The sequence below is a fragment of the Colletotrichum higginsianum genome, chromosome 3 (assembly GCF_001672515.1).
Source record: "Colletotrichum higginsianum IMI 349063 chromosome 3, whole genome shotgun sequence".
Lineage (NCBI taxonomy): Eukaryota > Fungi > Ascomycota > Sordariomycetes > Glomerellales > Glomerellaceae > Colletotrichum > Colletotrichum higginsianum.
Window position 1 is genome coordinate 2,870,434 of NC_030956.1, and position 22,590 is coordinate 2,893,023.

The following is a 22,590-nucleotide window of genomic DNA, read 5'->3' on the forward strand; positions in this document are numbered from 1 at the left end:
ATGGGTCTGAATTTATCGAATGTCTCGAGCTTTTCGGCGTCGATATCATGTTGTTGCGAGGCGTGGTACAGAGACACCAATCCAGGTCTCCGTCCCCGGGCTTCACGATGAGGGCTATTTCTCGGTCCCTTTATTCTTGCTTTAGACCGTTGCAAGCACGAGGCGAACTTGTTAACGTTCGAGCAACTGTGTTGTGCGGTAGCAGGAAAAGCACACTGAGAAAGTGTTTGAAACTGTGTCACTGTCGGTGTTTTAAAAAGTGCTGCGTCATAAAGATGTATCGTGGAACTTCAGTCAGGAGTCGCGTTTTGACCAGCCAAGGCAATGGGATGCGCAGGACTGCCACGGAGATGCCGCGATCGATCCAATGGATCACCCACGGCACTTAGTCGTAGCTGTAACCTAGTTGTGGACAACACTAGCCTTCATCTCGTCTTAATCTACGATGGTCAGCCTTAATGTGCTGCTTGATGAGCAGGGCAACTATGTAGGGAGCCGGTGCTAGCTGGCCGATTTTGGGCAAGGAGACAAAATCCGAAGACGATATTCCTTCGATCGTGTGGAAGAGAAGAGTCGGCCCAAGCTTCAGGTCCTACTCTTGGCTACAACGTTCGCAGGTCCCAAGGCAGTGTACACCCCCCACTCCCCATCGATGTGCTTGGCGTGTTTGTACATCTTGGAAATGTGTGACGCGGGAATGAGAATATCACTTGCAAGCCAGGCGTGGCTGTCTAGGGTGGGCTGAGTGCAAGTGTGGCCAGGCATGTGGCTTTGTTGTTATACAATTTACAGCGATGGAACGGAAAGGTCAAATTTCCGTCGGCATCAAACGGGAGACTACTACTGCTGTCAATGGTATCTGCTATTAAAGAGACAGTAAGTCTCCTAGAAGTACTGTTGCGAGGTGGACGAGAAATCCACACAGATGGGCACATATTGCTCTGATGGCTGTGTTTCGGCGATGCCCTTCGGTCACTTCAGGCCGCTGGGCCGGCTTGTGACTCGTTCATACCGGTGAATACCAAGAGCGGATGGATGTTGCTTGTTTGTCTGTCATAAGCCAAGGTATCCTCTGCCTGCCTAACCAGGGCCGAATTGGCCTTAACAGCATTTAAAAGTACTGACGACACAAGCAGAGTAAACCGGCAGGTTTCAAAATGCACACATTCATCTGACGGACTTGGACTATTTATCGTGATTCCGGCACGCCACCAATACATATGAGATCATGGAAGGGAACGTCGAGTAAGACAAGCTGAACCGTAGCAGCGGACGTAATTAGCAAAACGGCAGGAATTGGAGTGATGAGCATCAGTACGAAACCAAAGCCCGACCTGTCGCTGTGCCTTGCGAATACAGGAGGCTGGTGCCAATTGGTCTGGCGCACTTCGTCTCCGTAGGCATCTACCACAATCAAGGGCGAGAGAGCCTCTGCTGGCAGGCCCCCGTCGCCATCGGTGTACAATTACGGGATGATGGTGTGCACAATCGGCCTAACTATGGGATATCGCACGCCTCCTCTGAGGCATCCTAGTAGCGCAGAGGTGCGGCGTAGCATCTGGCAGGGTGAGTTGCTAAGAGTAGCGCAAGCGGATGTGTGGTTGATACCAAGATCAAACCGGAAACACGGGCCTGAGTTGACACGATGCAAGTAAGATTTGTGGGTGTAACAGAAGCTGTAGCTGCTCCCCTCCCATAACAATTTAGGTCATGTCTTCTTGCTTTACATGCAGCTGGCTGTGTCCACGCGTGAAGACCACGAATGAGAGAGAGAGGTGGTTGAATGGAAAGGGGGGCGAGGGCTGACGGCCAAAGTTGTCGGTTTCAAGCCACAAGCTGTCCATTGGACGGAACTAATACTTCACAGCTGCTTGCCCAAATGTGAGAGTGATGGGAAGCCTTCAAGCGTAAGCTTCCGCTGTGCGGTCCGTCAACCGAGGATAGCCCGCGCCGATCCGATACCCACAATAGCTTTATGGTCCCTGATAGAAATGTCTTCTTCCACACTGACGATTGTATGAGTTCGCCCGGCCAGCACTTGGCAAGCATAGGAGTAGAACATGTCGTCGACCCCCATCGACCCCATTATTCAAGGGCTGCACACCCAACTCGAGTAAAGCGACCCTAACTAGATTAGCTTCGATGGAGCGCTATTACTACGGCCAATTGCGTCAACTCTAGCAATCATCGTCACCCGGCGTGCCTACTCCAACTACAGGACTTTACGGGTACGGTAGCCGCCCTCAATACCTTCCTGGATGAACCAACGAGCGATTGCTGGACCCGAGTCTCCGACTCTATTACGAACCAATCTCATTTCAAGTGTCGCACAGAGTACTCTCCGAACCCCAGGCAGAAAGTCCCCGAGTGCTTCTGGTCGACGATTGTCGGTACACCCAAGTGGCTGGCGGAGGTGAAGCAAGACGCTTTTGCCGGCAAAGGATGACGATTCCAAATGTCACCGAGACCATATTTGTCGCGACGGCCGTCATGAACGAGTCTGCTTCGCCCATGGTTCTGTGGTCTTTTTGTAGGCGGGGGGGGTTGTAGCCCAAGTCTCCCAGGCAGACGCCACAGGTCGAGCACACATGGGACTCACCGGATGACTGACTGCGAAGCTCGGCCTTGCCGAGCGCAAGGGCATTGAGGGGTCCTGCACTAACGATACCGGCATAATCGACTGCTGCGAGTATGCGTGGAAACATTTATATGTGACCTGTATACATGCAACTTTCCATTTTTGCAAATTAGCAGGGGTTCGTCTGTATGGCCTGTGAAGTATTTACAAGTTTTGTGAATGACTTACCAGAGAAGGTGCAAGTCTTGGCCATTGGCTATTGACATCAGCTCACGGCATCGAAGGCTTTTGCCTTAGGTCCATGCCCTGCAGCCTGCAGCACATTGTTGAGTTGTCATCAAGAAGCCCTGATGAAGCTCAAAGCTCAAAGCTCAAAGCACCTGCAGCACAGCTTGCAAGGTTTGTCAGCATGCACGGGTTGCTAATGGCGACGGCGCAGGCAAACTCGTTCTAATCGGTTCCTCACTTACTCCTAAACTCCAACCTACCTATGCAGGCCAAGGGACTCTGGCTACCTGTGTTCTGATAAGCGGACTCGCGGCGATGAGAAGCAGTATAGCCTCCAAGTTGGTTCTGTATCTCTCTGTCGCCGACTATGTGCTAAAACTGATTTTGCGGCTCATCATCCTGACAATAGATCCTAGCACTTGGATTATCCCCCATGAGCTAGTTTGCACGCAGATTAGCGCCACTTCGAGTGCTATCGACCCAAGCGACGACTGATTTCCCAAGAACACCCGATAGCTGCGCAGCAGCCTGGCACTTTGTCCGACATCAAGTGACACCTGACGTTCAGAGTCGGGAACGAACGGCAACGAGCCCCGGTTGATCAATTGGTTTTGTTGCACAATTCGAAATGGTCATGAGGTCCTCAAACTTTTATAAACGGCCAGGGCACGGTTCCCTGCCGGAATCCGAAAGTTACCGGCTGTTTTTCGTGCGGTCCTCGTCAGGACGCGGTCCGGAGCGAGACGGATTTGCGAATGTGGAAATTCCGGGGTCTATCAATAAGCTTAATCCTCACCATCCATCAGGCCCGGAATATTTCGCACTTTTCCCAACCTTTGCCCCGGTTTTATTACCTTCTGGCGTTGGGGGGGGTGCGTGTTCGAAGGACTTGGCCAGCGACCGACGTTGGTATCAGTTACATTGTGATTGATTGCCTCGACCAAAATCCCAAGCGCCCCGCCCAGGGAATCTTGTCCAAAACCGGGGCCGGTGCTGTGAGTCACTGAAGCCGGCAAGCCGGGTAGGCTCCGTCAGCCGCGAGAGCTACACGCCATTCCGTTTCGTAATCCTCCACGTACGTACCTTTTCCACTCTGCAAAACCGACATGGCGTCAAGCTTCACGGGAGACAGGGCAGCCACTTTCGCATGCAGGACTGAGTGAGCTGCGAATCATCGATCATATGCCTCTTTCCCCATGACATCCTTTCCTCCACGACCTAGACGCGCAGTCGGTCACGGCAGCCGTTCTCACTGAGCGGGAGGGACATGACCGGACTAGTGCACGGCAGCCGCCGCCCTGGTGCAGCGTGCGTAGGCACGTCAGGTACCGGTCCCATCCTAGATTCAGTTCAGTTCTGCTCCTGCGCCCTCACACCCCTCCCTTTCAGTCAATCAATCGACCTGCAACACACGGGCCTATGTGCAGAGAAGACGCCCGTCAGCTAGAGTTGTACGCTATGTGGCATGCGTATAAACGCACCTAGCTCTTGACCGGGCCGCGTCAGGCTCAACGTCGCTTGTCAGTGGGTTGGGCGCGTCCAACACAATTGATCTAGGGCTGAAGGTAAACAGGGTCTTGGGTCTCTGCCCACCCACCCAGTCTTCCCAGTCTTTCCGTCCTAGCTTCTTGCCAAGGCCCTCCTCCCAGTGTAATGTCCGCCATAATCCTCTTTCCATCTCTTGGGGCCTTCCGGTCGGTCGAGAATGGCTCAAGAGTGGGTTTCCCATCGCATTCCGCCAATGTATACACATCTGGAACAGGGATACCGTCTGTCCGCGCATGTCGTTACGTACCAGCTTCACGAAGCTCTCCGGCAGTACGTAGGTCCGAGGACGAGCTCTCCCCGGAAGCTGACGCGCCAGAGGTCGTTACGACTTTCCCATGTTGTCGAGCATCTCCGGCCCTACTGGCCCATCGTATTTCGTTTCCCACTCTGACGCGCACGGCCGGCCGTCACATGAACCCCACCCATGTCCTGTCCCGGCCAAGGCAGCCCCCAAGTGGCAGCGTCCCGACGGCTGGGATGTTTGTCCCTCGCTCTGAAGGCTGCCGGGGATCATCACCCTCTCCCGTCTCTCACCGACCCGGTGCCCCGTTCCCGTGTCCTGGGCGATCCGTAGAGTGTGGATACCTTTTAGTAACCTGCCGCCATCCATCTCGGCTACTGCTGTTGTTCACCCACACGTAGTGTACTCAGGTCTCGCCCCTTGTTAACTTCACATCCTACCTCCCTTGCTACCGCACGCCCACACCAACGCCCTGCCCCTACACCCCCTGCCCAAACCGGCGTCGTGGACTCCACGACATTGTTTCCCAATCTGTTACCATTTCCTTGACGGGCTACGACAACCTATGATGGGCCCATGGCCAACACCTTGAGGAGGGGGGTGGGGGTCCTTGTCCCGGTCGATGCTCACCCAATGTCTCTGCATATCCCCTGGTGGCAGCTACATTTTTCTGCGTCACAATGCGGGAGCAATGGGCAACTTGCTGCATCTGGGTCGCGTCGAGTCTGCCCTGCCCGTGACGTTAGGCTGTCTAAGATCATTCACTGTGGGCGGATGGGTGTTCCCGGCACCGTGAAAGTGCTAGTAATCTAGATTTGTCTTCGAAGCAGCAGCAGCCTGAACATTCCGGGTTCGATATATAACGAAGCCTTCCCCGGCTTGGTGGACACAGTACCATACCAATATAGACAAACAGAGACAGTTATCATACTCCGTCCACACAAGCATCAGCATAGTCCACATCTCACACCTGCTCCTTTTCCAGAAGTCCAGTTGGCCGGCCACTTAGGCCAAGAGACATTCCCGATCCAGATATCTTGATAACACCAGCAGCTATCGCGGGGTCGTAAGTGTGTCACTGGTCACTCATCTCAAAAGCTTCTCTAATAGCATAGACTCCTACTTCACGACTCGAGTCGCGTGGCTGAAAGCCAAAGGCTTTGTCTCACACGACTTACACGCCGCTTGAGTGGTCACCTGCCCTTCTGGCAACCACCAACCGGCTCGTCATTCTTCCAGAGCACGCAAACGATTTGTCTGAATCGCGCTACGCGGTTGGCAATGTCTTCCAAGAGCTCGAAGCCGTCGGAGTCCGGCTCCAAGAAGCAGCACTCCTCTAAGTCAAAGTCAAAGTCAAAGACGGACGATTGGGCCGACGTCACAGACCCCGAGGAGCGGCGTCGCATCCAAAATCGTCTGGCCCAGAGGAAATTTAGTGCGTGGTTAAAACAAGGCCCCAACGCATATTTCGGTGTTTGCTGACCGGCCGATGAACCAGGGAAGAAGAACCAAGACAGCAAGGAGAAGGCCGAACGGGACGCGCATAACGAAGCCAACGCCCACAACACCTATACAGTTGCCTCACCCTCCAATACGGCAGCGGAAGAAGAGGAATCTGGCCTGCCATGGGGAAGCATCAACCTCAACCATGTCATCACTAGAGGACACGAGTACGAGGACCGCCGTGGCAGCGGCCGCGACGAGTACGTTCGGGAAGAGCCGTACTACACGACCGGGTACGCAGCCAACTACACGGGAGGGTATCGACAGCCGGCGAGCCACGGGAGTAGTGGGGGCGAGGACTACTACAACGGGGGCGAGTCCCCATTCTTTTACGACTACGACCAGAGCGGTGAGGCGGGCCTGGGGCATTTCCAACGGTAGGGCGCCCGCGAGACAAACTGATTTATCTAACTAACTCGACATACAGAAGTTGAGCCGAGACTCAGTGTACTAAAGACACGTCGGCTCTCATTCTCGTGGTGTTGGGGCGCGGGTTGAATTGAACATGTTTGATTTGCACCAAAGAAGTCGGCATTTTGGTATTCTGTTACCTTGCTTAGGGTTTTGGCCCGACCACTCTCTCCTCTCCATCTTCACCCCTGTACTGGAGACACCCCTTTCCTCTCTACCACTCTCCTCATTTATTTTCATACACTTACTGCAAACGGATCGCGAGATAAGCATGCGGTGGATTGGTCTAATGGAGTTCAGCAAAGGGATGCGCATGATTCACAACGATGCAAGAGCGAAGGGTACGGATCGCCATACCAAATGTTCAAAAGAGACTATAATGAACTTCAGTCCGAATTCGCCGTCCCTTTCTTACCAGCGGATGCTCTCTGGCTTCACATCGAGCCTAGTCTAACAACCCCTGAACCCTGGCAGCTGGGACTTAAAAACAAAAGAGCGCAAGGAATCAGGGTTCGCGGTCGAGGCTAAATCTCAGCTGGTTAAGCGAAATGAGGGGAAGCCTCGTCGATTCCACATAACGCCCTTGCTCGGAATGAAAACTTGCAGATTAGCGATATGGCCAGTCAGTCGCTTGGAGGGACTTCTGAGGGCTCAGTGAGGTACGACGATTGGAGCGAGCTGTTCTTGGTTAGTACCTGGTTGCGAGTGGTAAGTCGACACCCATAGCCCCATTGGTTTTTTATCTCAGGCGTGTATGTACCCTTCACTCGAAGGAGCAAAACCAAAATCTGCCGAGGAAGCCTGCCAACAGTGGCGCTCGCATTCACTCTGACCGCCTCTAGGCAAACAAGTCGCCCGAGCTCGACTGACGATGCTCGAGAGGGACCGTAACCTTGAGCTATGTGACCCTCCATCCATAAATAATCCCTGAATGCATGCCAGTGTACTAAGAAACAACGTCGGAACATGACGTTTCCTGGCGCAAGGCCTGCCTACTGGCTCGCCGACCTCGTACAAGTCGCGCGTGTGACGTGACGATAGGGCATATTGTGCGCCTGTTCAGCCCCGATGTCCAGCGCCAGGCTGCCTTGGCTGAGGGCGTGTTAGCCTAGTTCGCCGTAGGAGGTGTCGGACTAAAGCTGCGGGAGTGAGACCAGCTAACCAAGGGACAGAGGCTTCGTTCACATGGGCTCCGTCGGGCCCGGGTACATGGACCGAACCCCCATGCAATCGCCGTTGGAGGGTCGCATTCATCGGGGATAGAGGATTTGAGGGATGAAACGATGGGGTTCGGGCACGGCAGAAATGAAGGAGTTAATCTGGCGACACTGGAATCAAGGAATGGGGCGTTTTCAGCTACAGAGTACGCCTACTTCAGAGACGATGGGCGAGCATTCACGTTGAGCGGTGGTAAGAAAAGATAAAAAAAGAAAAGAGAAGAAAAGAAAAGGGGGGCGGCAGTTCAGCCCTGTCCCGCCCTGCCGGATAAGGAAGGTTCTGGTCAAAGCTTCCACGGGGCAGGGTACGTACCTTGAGAGACTCTGGACCGTTGCACAGAATGATCGGAGCAAATACCCCACAATGCAGGGATCGGGCGTCGATTGAGATGTTCACCGCCCGGCAGAAAGAGTAACGTCCCGGATTTTTTTTTGGTCTTTCCACCAACGAAATGATCAACGCCTGTGAGGAGCAAACTGAAAAAAGTCAACTACCTACCAAATTTTCTAGTGCACCTTGCTCGAACCACAACTTTTCGAAAAACCTAGAACAGCTGCCCGAGCAGGTCCAATTGGTTGACGATGGCGTCTGGAGAAGACCAGGTGCCCCTCAACCCCGAGTTGTCAAGTCGTCAGGTGGTACAGCAGGGTAAGAGTCGAGCCCGAACCCATGCGCCTCTGCGCGCCGACTCTCGTTGAACACCTCGTTGGCCTGACTAACCAACCTGTCCACAGAGAGAGAGCTCCAGCGCAAGGCCGCCAAGAAAGAGAAGAAGCAGCTCAAAGCTCAGGCCAAGCGCGACCGCAAGGCCAACGTCTCCTCCGTCGCGAAATGGGACCTAACGCGCAAGCAAGCCGACACGGCTAGGAAGGCAGAGCGCCGCGGTGAAAAGGACGAGAAGCGGTTCAACCGCATGTTGAAGCACGCCGAGAAGCTTGAGGCGCAGGCCAAAAAGTTCATGGTCGAGGCTTCGCGCACGCGCGAAAAGCATGCCATCATGGCCAAGAAGAGGGCGGTAAGTCTATCGGAAAAAGACCTTGACAGGAGGCTCAAGGGCAAAGGGCTGACTTTGAACTGCCCACAGAAGGACGCTACCGAGGAGGAGCCCGAACTCAAGATCTACGACGACGAAAGCGACTCAGACTCATCGTCATCGTCATCATCGTTATCGGGCTCGGATTCGGAGGTGGAATCAGAACAGGGCGGCGCGCCCGTAGAGGTCAAGGACGTCGAAATAAAGTCCGAATCTCCAAACCCCAGCGCTCAACTCCGCACCGAAAGCGAGGCCAGAGCGGCGAGCGACGAACAGCGTGTCGAGTCCGATGACGAGGAGAAGCCCAAGAAGTCGAAGAAGAGCAAAAAGATGGAAGAGGAGGTCGAGGAGGCAACGGTCACCAAGAAGGGAAAGAAGGAAAAGAAAAATAAATCCAAGGTCGAGGAACCTGCTGCTGTCAAGCATGAGGAAACGGTCCCGGCCGGGGAGACCCCCACGAAGAAGGAGAAGAAGGACAAGAAGAAGAGCAAGAAGCCTAAGGCCGTGAAGGAGGCCGAGAAAGAGGGGCAGGTGACCTCCAATAGGTCGGACAAGAAGCGCAAGCGCTCGGCGGACGAGGACGACGAGTCTGAAGGTGGCGCTGCAATTGCCGACGAGACCCCCAGCAAGAAGGCCAAGGACAAGAAGAAGAAGAAGCACAAGAGGGAGGAGGGGGAGGAGGAAACTCCGGCAGCCAATGCGGCGGTAGAGCAGTGGGACGTCGAGCACCTCCAAGGCGGTATGGACCGCCAGCAGAAATTTATGCGCCTTCTCGGCGGTGGTAAGAAGGGTGCCGCTGCGGCGGGCGCCCCGACCGCCGGCGGCTCCAAGGGCAAGCGTGACATCGGCAAGATCACGCAGGAGCTCGAGAAGCAGTTTCAAGCTGGGGTGCAGATGAAATACGAGGGTGGCGGCCAACGTCGCGGTCTTGGCGCATAAGATGATGCTGCTTACAGGACGGGGAAAAAGAAGCAGAACTTGAAGCCAAGAATCGGGTAGAAGCAGAATGGCACCCTTGTGGTAATATTTCGTTGGTGAGTTGCTGTAGCTCAGGCGTTCACGAGCGCAAATTGGGGGACGAGATTCACGGACCGGGAGACTGGGGTTCAAAACTATTGCTCTGCAAAATATAAAAAGTAAATAAGATAAAAAAACTTGAAATGCCTTTTCAGCCCTTGCCCGTCAGCCAAGGCACATGTGAAAAGAGAGGGAAAACGAAATACAGTACGCCGACAAATGGGGATATTCTTTTCTTTTGCTTTCGCGGAAACCAGAGACGCGCGTGGTATTGTTTTGTACAGACTTGTCTCTGAGCCCAGCCAATTTCGGGAGGCCGAAATCTGTGTTGTTGGCCGCCGAGAGTCAAGTGCTTGGGAGAAGAACCTCCGCTTCCTCCCCTCGTGGCGGAATAAGTTTTCTGCGTCTTGTTTGTCCGCAAGATCCTCCCCTCCCAGTCGCTGTGCACCAGCATGAGAGTGGAAAGTCTGGCTGCTTCTGGGCAAGGGCAGGAGGCTCCTCGCTGGAGATGGATTTTTCTCTCAGTCACTGACTTTCCTTGCTCATTCAGAACAACTTTTTGTGACCAAAGCCGGTGCAGAACCAGACCAATTTAGAAACCGAACATGCGAGAGAGGACCTCGAAGACAATGCCGCCAAAAACGACGAAGGCGAGCAGGCCTGCGGACAAAATATCAAGACAGGTTAGCAGTGTTCCCAAGGGCTACAGTGGACAGCTGGATGGCTGGTGCGGCAGGGACGGGAGACGAATCGGATAGATACAACAGGCGGGGCGGAGAAGGGAGAGGAGACAACTCACCAAGCCAGATGGGGGAGATGGGCGACTTGGGCGCCTCCTTGGTGCGCTTCTTGATCTGGTCCTCGGACTTGCCCATACGGGACTCGTTGTCCTTGGCGAACTTTGCGTTTGCGCGCCTCTGTTGGGGTGTTTGCGCCTGAGGGTGAGATCGTTAGCAATTGGACGTGAATTCTTCTGTACAGCCAGCTGTAAGAAAGAAAATGACCGAAGGCGAAGGAGCCGGGAAGACCAAAGTAGAAGGTGCATCGTAGAGAGAATACGCGTACCATTGTGAATGTATGTGTGTGTATGTGTGTGTGGTTTTGTGAAGGGGAGAAGTCGGCGGGAGGCGTTGGGAAAGTTATGAAGCTCGATGCGACTCTGTGGGTGTTCGTTCGAGTGTTTTGGGTCTGTCCGGCGAAGAAAACGCGTTCGTTATAAACTTGTTGTAATGAAAGTAAACGTGGTGTTTGGTGGTCGTGGTTCGTGAGTGAGGGCGAAGCTGTCGAAAAGGTGTCGAGAGAAGAGGAGGGAAGCTGGTTGAAGGGACAGATTGCGCGAGGGAGCTTTGGCTACGAGCGGTTGAAGCTAATTACCACGAGGGTCGGTGGCAGGGCCAGTTGTAACTTGGTGGTAAGGTACCTCAATTTTAGGCGCTGCTGCCCGGGCCGCCCTGGCTTTGGCGACGGGGGATTGCCATTTGGCCCTTCCAAGTACCCAAGGACCTCTCCAAAGTGGCGCCCTCTACCAAGAGGTACACCTACCTACCTACATAGGGACTGTCGTTCGGGACATGTGTCGTCAAATGGAATTACAGGGCCCACGGGGAGGGGAGGGGCGAGCCATTTAATCAAATACGGGACGCACGTAGAAGTACCTGAACCCCTGGGACATAGCCGCATGGCAGACCAGGACCACTACAACTGCTGCACATCAAACTGTGCCACAGACGGCGGGACCCGCACTCGGTAGAAAGGCCGGCGGCGGTCGACGCGCTGCCGGGATACGCGGGGGATACGCGCGCACCGCCACAGATCGGCGCGGCGCATTTGCGGGTGGGTTGAGCTACTCCCCGGAAGCTAGTTGGGTTGTCGGTTGTTCAACTTGCAAATTGACGACAGGCGACGACTGCTCGACGACCATCCACGGCGATACGACAACGTTTATTGTGTATATGGGTACCGATATACAAGCGCAACGAACCCCAACCGAAACCCACGCGATTCGCGAACTCAAAGAAACAGGAGAGAGAAGAAAAACGAACCCCACCAAACCAGCACCAAGTCATCATGGCAGCGCGCATCAGCACCGCCATCCTAGGCAGGGCCCTTCGCCCACAGCATACACCACATATCCCCCGTGCGGCGTCGCGCTTCTACTCGACATCACCGGATGCCGAAAAGAGGCCGTCGATAGTGGTTAGTGCCGCCCCTCGCTTTCGATCCACGCCCAGCCGACCGTCAAAGACGAGCAACCGCAGCTGACAGAAAGGTGCCCATAGGGGGAATTTTACAAGACATTTACCCGGCCCGTCCTCAAGGTTCTCCTGATGGCGACCCTGACGTACCAGATCGCCTACTGGAGCTGGACGAAGCTTGAGCAGGACGAGATCCGCGCGGAGAAGGGAAGAGAGATCGAGGGCCTCGAAACCAGGGTCGCGGAGCTGCAGGCGGCTGACAAGCGCACACGGGCGTAGGAAGAGCGTGCGGAGAGGTGATGATTGTTACATGGACAAATTGGGACAGAAGCCCTGTGACGGTATTTGGATACCGTCTGAGCAAGTTTGGTTTCGTGATGATGTCTCACGGTGTGAAGAGAGGGTGACATGCTTGTTGCATGACAACCCCCTCCTTCCATCTTCGTTCTCAGTGGACAGGCCGACTCGCCGCCGCTGAGTGACAGAGTATCAATGCTATCCAGGGTGTTCAACGAACGGTCTTTCTATGGCAGTGACTCGTCCGATCCAAGGGTACTTGGATAGAGGGGGCACACCTCTATTCCTGGTGGCGTTTTTGTCAATTTGCTTTGTGTATAACACTGTATCAGAAGGTATCCAAGACACCACCCGTAGTCGGCGATGCACGGCCAAAACGGTCTGTCAAGAACCTATATAGAGATAGGTCATTGAGATCATCAAAGCATGTGATTCTTGCGTTTCGCATACTCTCTCTTCCCAATGTGGCCATCCAGGCCATCCCAATCATTTACACATGTGACCACCAAACAGTTGTACCACTTCGAAACCACGCCTATCCGAAAACGCCAGTGCCATGCATAAAACCCGATAAACCCTCGTTAGACTGTCCCGTCGCGCCCGTGATCCCCCATTATGCAAGATGTCGGCCGTCAACTTACTTTGGCAAATATGATGCCAAGATATACGTCGCTATCGTTACTAGGCCCCCTATCAGAGCATGACCAAGCTGAGCGTGCCGAGAGCAAGAGCCGACAGCAAACCCCACGAAATTGACAATAGTGGAGACGCCGAGGGGTTGTGGACCGCGCCCGGGTAGTTGCAGGTCAGAAGGCCGTCCTCTTGAATGGCGTAGCTCGAATTGAAAATGTCGTCATTCGGCGTCGGACAGTTGAATCCCAATGATGCCGGGCAACTCTGCACCAAGTCGTAGCATAGGTAGGCACAAGGGAGAATCTCTCGGTACGGACCCGGCTCGATCATCTCATCGATAAGGGGGTTTCTCGAATGCTGATTAACCCTGGCACTGTAGTTGTTCTGCAGATCGTTCGGGAGAAGGGTGCCATTGGGAAACGGCTGGTTGGCATTCCGGACAAGAGAGAAGCTGGTAGGGCTCGTGAAGTCTTCGCATCGAGGGATCGTTACCGAACACAGCCACTTCTTGTACGCGATCTCGCAGTCGGAGCAGTTGCGAGCGAGCGAGTACCGCTGGACTGCCGGGGCCTCGCAGGCCACCTGGGCGAGTTGCTTCTGGAAGTTGGCATACATGTCCCTGGCGTAGTTGTCGTAGAACTGCGCAAGCTGAGTGATGTTCATCTTGTTCGAGTTGGCCGGCACGGCGTACTCTGTTTCGTTGCAGAATTGCAAGTCGGTGATGATCTTACAGTTCTCCCCTGGTATCAAGTCAGCCATGCCCACAAAGTGTACAGGCCCGGCTGTGCACACACCGTCTTTGGTCTCGAACAGCGTCGCCTCAAAGACTCGGCCGCCGCCGCCAGTCGAACCTCCGTCTTGCCGCTTCTTCAACGCCGACGAGTTGCCAGTGTGAACGAGGATGCCCGTATAGAGAGCACTTGCATTGAGCCCGTTGAAAAAGAACTGCTGCTTCGGCAGGTTGCCTGGACCTCTTGTAGTCATGACGGTGCTTGCAAGGTTACCGAACTTGCCGCCCTTCCTTGCCGCAATCTGCGCGTAGTTCTCAAGCCCGCACATGGAACGGCGCACACCTTTGGTGGTGGGGTGATCCCGGTTCTCGACAAACATGACAAACGGAGGGGTCTGCTGCATGATCTCCTGTATCTGCGTCTCATTTTGGGAATCTGTCAGATTCTGTGTGGTCAAGAGAGCGGCGCTGGAGTCACTGTCAACCCAAAGAAGTTCAGAGGGGTTTCCATCGAAACTGTGGAAGAACTCGTCAGTCGACGCCGCGACGTCAAAGTTCCAGTCTCCTGTAAACTTGTTGCCGTCCTTCTCCGGCGCCCCTATTCCGATAAACACATCCCCCGTCGCGTTCACACTGAACGTAGCGGCACCCTCCTCAAACTTGACAGTCTTTTGCAGGGACGAATTCTGCCCTGGTCCCGGAGTCTGATTGTCCTGGGACGTCGAGATGTACATCGTGATCTGTGGAGGATCTTCCTTCGTGTTGTTTGCCGCGCGCTGCGGCTGTATACATGTCGTCGCCGAGATATAAACCGTCCTGCCTTGAGCCTGTCTGCGACGCAGGCCGCGACTCTCGTCCTCGAGGTCTTCATCCTCCGTGGGTACTAGCTCTGGCGAGAAAGAGTCATTAATACCCTCGCGAGGCTCCACCACGAATGCTTCATCTGTGCCATCGAAGAAGCTGGCAAAGATTGCAATTGCCTCGAAGACGAAGTTCTGGGTCGTGTTGCCCGGTACGTTGCGATTGACCTTGACGTTGTTCGCGAGCCCCGTTACACCGGGAGGGGCTCTTCCAATGATGCTGCGGTCGAAGGCGGCAAATTCTGGCTCGTAGGTAGGTTCGAGGGGGCTTCTTCGCTCGAGGGAATCATCGAATTGGAGGTGGTCCAGAATCGGGTGCGCCGCACCGGTCACTTCAGCTGCAAGGGCGAACGTGGGCGTGGACAGCATATAGTAGATAAGAATCAGCAGTAGTGAGGCAACCAGCGAGGCCGCCAGTCGCGATTGCAAAGGGCTAAGCTGCATTGTGAGATCATGCCCTCCGGGGGCAGATGCCTTTAGGCTTCAGTTGGGGGAGCTCTTTCTTTCGGGGGGGTTTTCCCAGTGACGTCGCGGGCTTCAACGTCACTTGCGTTCGTCGCGGGTCCGATGTATGAGAGGGAATGCTCGATAAGATGAATGTCGAGACGTCGTTATCTGTAGTCGCAAATTGGACGTGTCCACCAGCTCATTCCATCATAGCACTTCAATCGGTGGAAAGCCAATATCGTCTTGAGGCTTGTCCAGACGAGAGCGAAGCCACAAAAACAGTGTTGTGAAACTCGGGAAAAGCCGTCAAGGAAAACGTTGGTATGGCGAAGTTGATATTGGCCGGGAGGGAAAAAACAGCCCTTTGTCGTTTTTGGGGAGTTTCACATCCTAAACAGCTGGGATGGCGAGCATGGGCCAACCAACGCATTCCCGAACGCCCCAAGCCTCTTTGAACGGCCACAGACGCTGTAGATCCCACAGAGAAGAGGTACATAGTACGTGCTTGTGTAGCACCGTAATCATCAGCAATACGCAGGGGACACGACCTAGAAAGTGTGGGGGGCCCCTTTCTGGAATTCTCCGTCTGTTCCTCCACTATGAAATTCAAGAAAAAGTCCCTGAAATCGCCCTATTGCCAAGGCACCAAGCGGCCTACTCGGCATCCTGAGTTTCTCTGCCTCTTTCTCTTGGCGACCGCAGTGACCAAGTGAAAACTGAGCTGGCCAGAGGCCGCGCTACACTGCATCTATCTCTGGCGGCTTACCGGCAAAGGTCCAGCCAGCACCTTGAACCGCTTTTCTGCAACACAAGCACGGAAAGGGGACCAGAGACCTATGCCAGGAACGCTGCAGGCTGTCCTACATGTGCCAATCATTGCTGCCCGGTGGGTCGTTCCGGTGACGAGCAACAATTCCAACACAGTTCCGATGTCAATGGGGCAACAAAATGACGGCGGGCAGCAGCAACGACTAGCTCACGGGTACGAGACATGCTCGAATAATCGGTCCACATACGGCCTCACCACACACCCCTGAAGTTGACTTTACCTATGAGGGAAAAACAGTCATGTCGTAGTCTACTCTATGGGCGGAGAGGGCTGGCATGCGCTCGAAACCGGAATCCGACATCCCAACTCATGAGTCTCCTCGACCGGCTCCCTGCTCTAGTTGCCCGTGACAAAGAAGCACGACACATTTCGAGCGTGTCTTTGTCTCGAAGCCACAACTGGCCCAAGCCTTTCCAACGTCAATCACATGTTTTCACCATGTCACCAAGAAAAACGACTGCTGAACAATGACAACACATGTCGCACGATGAGGGTTAGCATCTGGTACCGTCTAATCCATTGCAGAAGTCATCGACTCCAAATCCCGCAGTACACAGTAGCTTCATCTGGGTAACAGGAGCTTATTCAGCCGGTCCGTCGTGACCCTCGCGTTCCTTTGGGCCCCTCAACCAACACTGAACAAGCCATTACCGTTGTCGTCTAGGGGGGTAAAGCTAGCCTCTTGATACCCCATCCCGTACTCTTTGTGCTCTTGGTCGCCGCATAACGTCCGGTTGACTAGCTTGCGAATGCCACTGGGATGAAGTTGGACCAGCTGTATAACTCGTCGTAGGTCGATCTCTTACGGCAATCAACCTTTTTGATGAGCTAGCGCCAGCGCGACTTTACTCGGCCTTGCCAGCCTGGGCCCGGAGGCCAGAGGCAGTCGAGGCACTGTTGAAGTGCTTGGCCAGCATGGGGGTAAGGAAGGAGTTGAAGATGATCTCAGCACCACTTCTTCTCGTTAGCGCCAGCTATTTAGGTTCGGGAGGGGGGGCGGGACATACCGGAAGGTGGGCAGAGCGAGCCACAGCAGGAAAACGAACTTGAAAGTGAAGTAAAAGGGGAACCAGTAGATGACGTTGACGAGGCTCTCCGCAACGCTATTATCCATACGTTAGGTACGGTCCGTCTGTCGGTCGCGCGACCAGGGGTTACTTACGTGAAGAAGGCAAAGACAACCCAGTACTAGATAGATGCAGGCAGGATTAGTAAGTTTGACGCTCCGACAGCTGCGGGGGAGAGCTGCACAACGTACGGTCAACCACTGGGTGTCGTCCTGCTTGTTGGCAGTGAACAGAGCGTTCAGGGAGTAGTATCCGGGGAGGATGAAGCCGGCAAAGTTGGTGAGAAGCTGGCCGCCAAGGTTGAAGATGATGAGGAAGAAGTAGAGGGAAGCGACTCCGATGGCGGCGTAAGCCTTGGGGACGTTGGTCGACTTCTCGATGTTGTTAAGGGCGGGGTACTTGGACAGCTATTCGCACCCGTCAGCATCGGCACGACTGAGGCATCGCCTTGGGATGCACCCGTTGGTGTGCGGGCAATATTACCTCACGGTCGAGCTGGCCGATGTAGTTTTGGACGCGATCCTGAGCAGACATGTTGGCGGCTAAATGGAAGCTTGGTCGGGTAGCAAAAGCTGTGCGTTATTGCGCTGTGATAAGGGTTAGGACAAGGCCAGGTTGCAACAAGGAGTGGTGAGAGGCCGGAACGGTCTCCTTTCTCGAGAACTCGATGCAGGGGAACGGGTACTAACAGTGAGCAATGTGGGCAGTATGCAAGGTACGCGGGAAGCTGTTGACGATGTCAGAATGCAAAGTTCTCGACGAAATTGCAGAGAATGGGGGTTGAATGACCTTGAGTCTGCGTTGGAATTAGCAGGTGAAAGGGAAAGACCCGGATGACGACGTAACGTGTGCAGATCTGGCCAGTAGGAATGGTCTGGGAGCCTTTTGCGTCAAGCTTCGCTCGGGGCTAGCGATCGGGGCTTCAGGAGAGGGGAGGGGCACAAGCACGAGAACAGCACACAGCACACACAGCACACACAGCACACACAGTACAGACACACAAGCACAGGGCAGCTCGGAGGGCGGTATAGGCCAGGTGAGGTGGTAGCTCCAAGTCGGAACCAACTTTGTGTGCCGGGCGTATTTGCCCTGGGATCCATGTCCTTCGTGTTAGCGGATACTTTTTCTGTGGTCTTTTTCTCTGCCAGGTTGCCAGGTCAAGGCTCGGATTGGTGTCAGATTTCCTTCGATCCCCTCCCGTCCGTCTCAGCCTTCATCAGCACATTTCACACAACGAGTGCGTGCTTGCCCCGGCTGATAAGATAAGGGAAGGCACTGAGCAAGTCCTTGTGGGGAAAGGTGTGTAATGTGTGGCTGCGTGCTCGCCGAGGAAGGGAAGAAGGCTCACAGGCTCGGCTCGATGGCACTTGCTGGATTGATTGTCTTGATGCCCAGGTTTCGAGGCCGCAACTTTATGTGTTGTTGCTTTTGCTCTTCTGCTCTGACTGGCCGGAGCTGGTGTGGTAGTGGCTTCTCCGCGTGTTTGGAACAAAGTAAAAGTAGCGTTGCTACGTACCAGCCGGACGCCAGAGACAGGAAGTTGGAAACAGACAAAGTAAGCAGACTCCACATCACGCACATCCCCTCCCTCCACCGCACTGACCAATTGGAAGCCCCAAACACGACCAAGCTGCAACAGGACTGGCTGCTCCAGGTTGTTTGGAAACCTAGAGCCTGCGGGAGCTATGCACGTCACGTGAACTCGCCCAGCCACGCAAATCGCTCGTCCAAGACCTGAGTGGAGGCGACCAGCCGAGCCTTGGTTGTCAAGTCAACAAAACAGCGGAAAGCCTCCCAAAACATTTCCCACATCCACACTCTGCCTTCAGGTCATGCTTCCCCCCCCCCCGACCACGTCCTTTAAGATCTCGACGCTCACCACGGCGCACCGCGCTCTTCTCGGCTGCAGGGATTCGGATTCCTCTCTCTCTCGACCTCGACGCCTCTGCTTCTCGTGCTTACTTGTCCCTCGTCGCCCAGCGCACGTTTACTTCTTTATTGCTTAGAAACGGCGTCCTTGATCCGTGTGTTTTTATCGCAGAACAACAACATCATCTACCGACGGAGCTAACAAGCTGACGACAATGGATCACGGTACGATATGCAGCCGCTCAAGATGCTTCTACGTATCGAGAGAACTCTTTGTCTGCGTTTTTATTGGCTGACGATCCGATGTAAACAGACCATCTTGCCCAGGCCCTCAGGGCGAAGCAGAGGCCCCAATCTCGGGCCTCGACTGCCTCCGTCCATAGCATCTCTACGCAGCCCACCATGGAACAACAACAGCAGTCTTTTAACGACACGCCTGAGCTGTACTCGGCACAATGGGTCAACAACGACCAAAGGCAGCAGAGGAGCCTCGCACCCGCGTCAAGGATAACGCCCGAAGAAATGATGCTGCATGCTGCTGCAACCCAGATGCAGAACGCCCGCGAATATTCGATGCCTCCTGGGATGGGTGCCTCAATGAGCCAGTCGAGCGCCCACATGAGCCATTCCATGCAGTTCCAACAACACCCTATGCCGAGGCATCCTTTGCCGTCCGAGAGCTTCGCCAACACTAGCTTCACTGATGACAGCCAGATGATAGATCGCGACGAAGACGGCGATTCCTTGGCGGGGGTGATGGGCATGCAAAAATCAGGCTCGGCCAGGTCTAGTGCCAACAATGAGCTGGAGATGCGTCATCTCTTCAACGCAAATAAGCACCGCGGCTTGCAGGATGTCGCTGGCGAGTTGCACGGCAACGAACGAGGACCCAACTCGGAACGTACGCGACAAGTCTTCGCCATGCTCTGGATCAACTCAGTGTGCACCAAGGGCAAGGGATCTGTCCCGCGAGGCCGTGTATATGCCAACTACGCGTCCCGGTGTGCCACCGAGAGGATTACCGTTCTGAACCCGGCCAGCTTCGGTAAACTTGTCCGAGTACTTTTCCCGGGGCTTAAGACTAGGCGACTTGGCGTTAGAGGAGAGTCCAAGTACCACTATGTCAACTTTTGCCTCGTTGACGACCAACCCGACCTCCGCGAGCCCGAAGCTCATATCCCCGTGGCCATATCCGAACCTGCCCGCCCCCAAAGCGCCAGTGCGGCCGTCCCCGCCACAGCCCAGCCTGTGAAGGCTGTACAACCGTCTCCTGCTGTCATCAAACGGTCGGCGAGCCCAGCTCAAGCTTCGCATGGCCACTCAAGGTCGCATAGCTTCTACAGTCAACCGAATGTGACCAGTGCGGATCATCTAAACTCATCTACCTCGAAGACGTCGCTTCAGTTCTCATTCCCCTCGGAATCAGATGAGGCTCTCCTCCAATCTAACGAACCTCTCGTGCTGCCTCGAATGGAGCCTTTCTTGCCCAGCGGGACTGACTCGGATGCCGCCAAGAGCCTGTCTGCGCTGTATAGGTCACATTGCACTTCTCTCGTTGAATGCGTCCGCTACTGCAAGGAGAAAACTTTCTTCCACCTCTACACGTCCTTCCAAGGCACATTGACTATGCCGGTCCAGAAGCTACTTGGCCACCCCAGTCTTGCCCCCTGGATCGAGGAGTGCGACTTTATCCTCTACCAACGTATGCTTAGGATCATTTCTGGACTCACACTCCAGGTCGTGCCCAAGCCGGTACTGGATACGCTACGCAACATCTCGGAGCGACTCGTGCCCCACATTCAAGAGGCTTTCCAGGGGCAGCCGCACCACGTTGTTCGGGCCAAGGAGGCGCCGGCAACCATGTTCGCGGCTTTGCTGGATCGAGCTCTTAGAGTGAACCTTACAGCCCACGCGGCGGCCAACATGCTGTCGAACCCGGCCAACCGCGACCAGATGTACCTCGACTGGATTACCATGGTGCGCGTGCGCAAGGTAGCCGAGTGCGTGCCTACTCGAGGCATGGACGACCTCGTTAACTTGCTTGTCTCTGAACTCCGAGATCTACTCAGCCCCATGAACGTACCTTGGGAAGTGGAGTGCTTGACTGTTTACGGCGACATTGTCCTGAGAAACGGCCGCCAAGTGGGCGTTGAGAGCGCGGGAGAACACAACGGACAGAATGTACTGGAACGCTGGGTTGGCTTCCTCAAGTCTTTACCGACCCGTTTCCCTTATGCGTCCCACACGGAGATTGTATACTCCGTTCAAAGAGTCGGCACGGCGGTGATGCGGGACCTGACCATGGCCCAGGGCAAGAGTTTCGGCTCCTGGTGGGTCACGAAATGCTGGATCGACGAGATGACCAGCTTCCTCGCCGAGCAGGGGGGGTTTCTTCAAATGAAGACCTCAGGCGCATCTGCAGCTATCGCCAACGCTCAGCCGACCACTCAGGAGGCGAGCCGACAAGGGTCTCGGTATAGCACCGGCAGCGAGGAGTTCAACTTCTCCAGCCTCCCCCAAGCACAGCCTGACAAGGCGCCGTTCCCACCATCTACGAGCCAAAGCCAGGTCGATTCTGCGGGGATGACGGCAGGAAGCAACCCGGACGACAGCGGGATCGGTATCCGAACGCCAGAGGAGGACTTCCCAATGGACAAATACACCTTCTCGCACTCGGAGGTCAACCAAGCGCTGCTCGCCAACGCCGAATTGCAACAATGACGAAAAGGAGACCGAACTATTGTCACACTTGGAAAACCGGGTGTCTTGTATCAATAGCCGCCTTTCAGACAGTCTCTTGTAGAGGCTTGATGCCAGATGAGGACTGTCGAAAACAGTGCGATGACGATGGCACGACTGGACGATTGTATGAGTGCGGAAAAGCCCGTGGCCATTTGGCCCGGAGATATTCTTCAGTTTAACGCCTGTTTGTTTCTGGACGGGATTTATGGGTTTTGAGTTGTGTGTTTTGGTGTTTGACATACTTGGCGGTTACGGTTGGCATCTGCATTTGTTGCTTGTGGGTTTTGCTATACCCAGTGTGTCTGGTTAGGGGCAAAGCAACGGTACTTGAATTATACTTTCAATTAGTGGTAATACAGCCCGACAGGGTCAGCATTGAGCCGACGCCGCGCGCTTCTTTTGATGAGCTGCAGACAGTGATGCAGGACGTCCACTCCATGTTCATGGTAACCGCAACGCTCCTCCGACAGGCCGTACTCGGTATCTGTACTGTCAGTCAGTTGTCGAGCGAGCAGTCGAGCACAAGGATCCCCGAGTTGCGGCGGGAGCGAATGGAAGCCGCGTCAATTGCGGCTGTTAGACTGGGGTATGAGAACCCCGGCTGTCACTTCGTCATCGGCCGATCCATGATTCGCTACCCCCGCGCGCATGCCAGGATTGGGCAACTAAAAGTTTTCTTTCCCGGCGGTTTGACGGGTCTTCACGACACTTGCATGTGGAGTGTGGGCTGGACGAAGTATACAAGCGATCGCAAAGGCAATGATGGAGGCCCAAAGGCCTGAGCGAAAGTCGCCGTCTGTTGCCGTCTGTCGCCGTCGAGTGGGTTGTTGACTAGACACAACACCGGATGAAGCTGTCAAAAGCAGATGGTGACAACACCGGGTGAGCAATGGCAACAACACACGGGCAAAATGGGCTCAATTGGCCTACCGATATGAATGAGTCAGACAGGGAAGCTGTCGCGGATAGAGGCTCCTGCGAGCTGACTACCGAATCCAGGGTGCCTCGTTCCCTTAAAAGCCGCGAGGAGGCCCCTGATGGGTTTATCCGAGCTGCGGCAGGAGGAGTTATCATTAAGCCCTGACCAATCTGCGGCAGTCATTGTGGTGACTCTGCAGTAGCATTGGACATTGGACATTGGATT

At 54.7% G+C, this 22,590-nt stretch overlaps 7 protein-coding genes across 7 annotated transcripts; 4 read left to right on the forward strand and 3 right to left on the reverse strand.

Moving 5' to 3' along the window:
- Positions 1-5,876: 5,876 nt before the first annotated feature.
- Positions 5,877-6,479, forward strand: CH63R_04406 (uncharacterized protein; the record flags this gene model as incomplete). Its single annotated transcript, XM_018299381.1, has 2 exons — positions 5,877-6,030; positions 6,094-6,479. The coding sequence occupies 2 exons, from the start codon at positions 5,877-5,879 to the stop codon at positions 6,477-6,479; spliced, it is 540 nt and encodes a 179-aa protein (XP_018160627.1).
- Positions 6,480-8,308: 1,829 nt separating this feature from the next.
- Positions 8,309-9,699, forward strand: CH63R_04407 (uncharacterized protein; the record flags this gene model as incomplete). The annotated part of the gene is made up of 3 exons (XM_018299382.1): positions 8,309-8,375; positions 8,462-8,742; positions 8,812-9,699. 3 exons carry the CDS (start codon positions 8,309-8,311, stop codon positions 9,697-9,699), a joined length of 1,236 nt encoding a protein of 411 aa, XP_018160628.1.
- A 670-nt stretch (positions 9,700-10,369) lies between these two features.
- CH63R_04408 (uncharacterized protein) lies at positions 10,370-10,845 on the reverse strand (the record flags this gene model as incomplete). Its single annotated transcript, XM_018299383.1, has 3 exons — positions 10,370-10,437; positions 10,577-10,712; positions 10,843-10,845. 3 exons carry the CDS (start codon positions 10,843-10,845, stop codon positions 10,370-10,372), a joined length of 207 nt encoding a protein of 68 aa, XP_018160629.1.
- Positions 10,846-11,844: 999 nt separating this feature from the next.
- On the forward strand, positions 11,845-12,251 carry CH63R_04409 (uncharacterized protein; the record flags this gene model as incomplete). Its single annotated transcript, XM_018299384.1, has 2 exons — positions 11,845-11,973; positions 12,057-12,251. The coding sequence occupies 2 exons, from the start codon at positions 11,845-11,847 to the stop codon at positions 12,249-12,251; spliced, it is 324 nt and encodes a 107-aa protein (XP_018160630.1).
- A 711-nt stretch (positions 12,252-12,962) lies between these two features.
- Positions 12,963-14,936, reverse strand: CH63R_04410 (Calcium influx-promoting protein ehs1; the record flags this gene model as incomplete). The annotated part of the gene is made up of 1 exon (XM_018299385.1): positions 12,963-14,936. The coding sequence occupies one exon, from the start codon at positions 14,934-14,936 to the stop codon at positions 12,963-12,965; it is 1,974 nt and encodes a 657-aa protein (XP_018160631.1).
- A 1,677-nt stretch (positions 14,937-16,613) lies between these two features.
- Positions 16,614-17,369, reverse strand: CH63R_04411 (Protein YOP1; the record flags this gene model as incomplete). The annotated part of the gene is made up of 5 exons (XM_018299386.1): positions 16,614-16,725; positions 16,776-16,871; positions 16,931-16,956; positions 17,027-17,242; positions 17,319-17,369. The coding sequence occupies 5 exons, from the start codon at positions 17,367-17,369 to the stop codon at positions 16,614-16,616; spliced, it is 501 nt and encodes a 166-aa protein (XP_018160632.1).
- A 1,737-nt stretch (positions 17,370-19,106) lies between these two features.
- Positions 19,107-21,425, forward strand: CH63R_04412 (RFX DNA-binding domain-containing protein; the record flags this gene model as incomplete). The annotated part of the gene is made up of 1 exon (XM_018299387.1): positions 19,107-21,425. One exon carries the CDS (start codon positions 19,107-19,109, stop codon positions 21,423-21,425), a length of 2,319 nt encoding a protein of 772 aa, XP_018160633.1.
- Between the last annotated feature and the right edge of the window lie 1,165 nt (positions 21,426-22,590).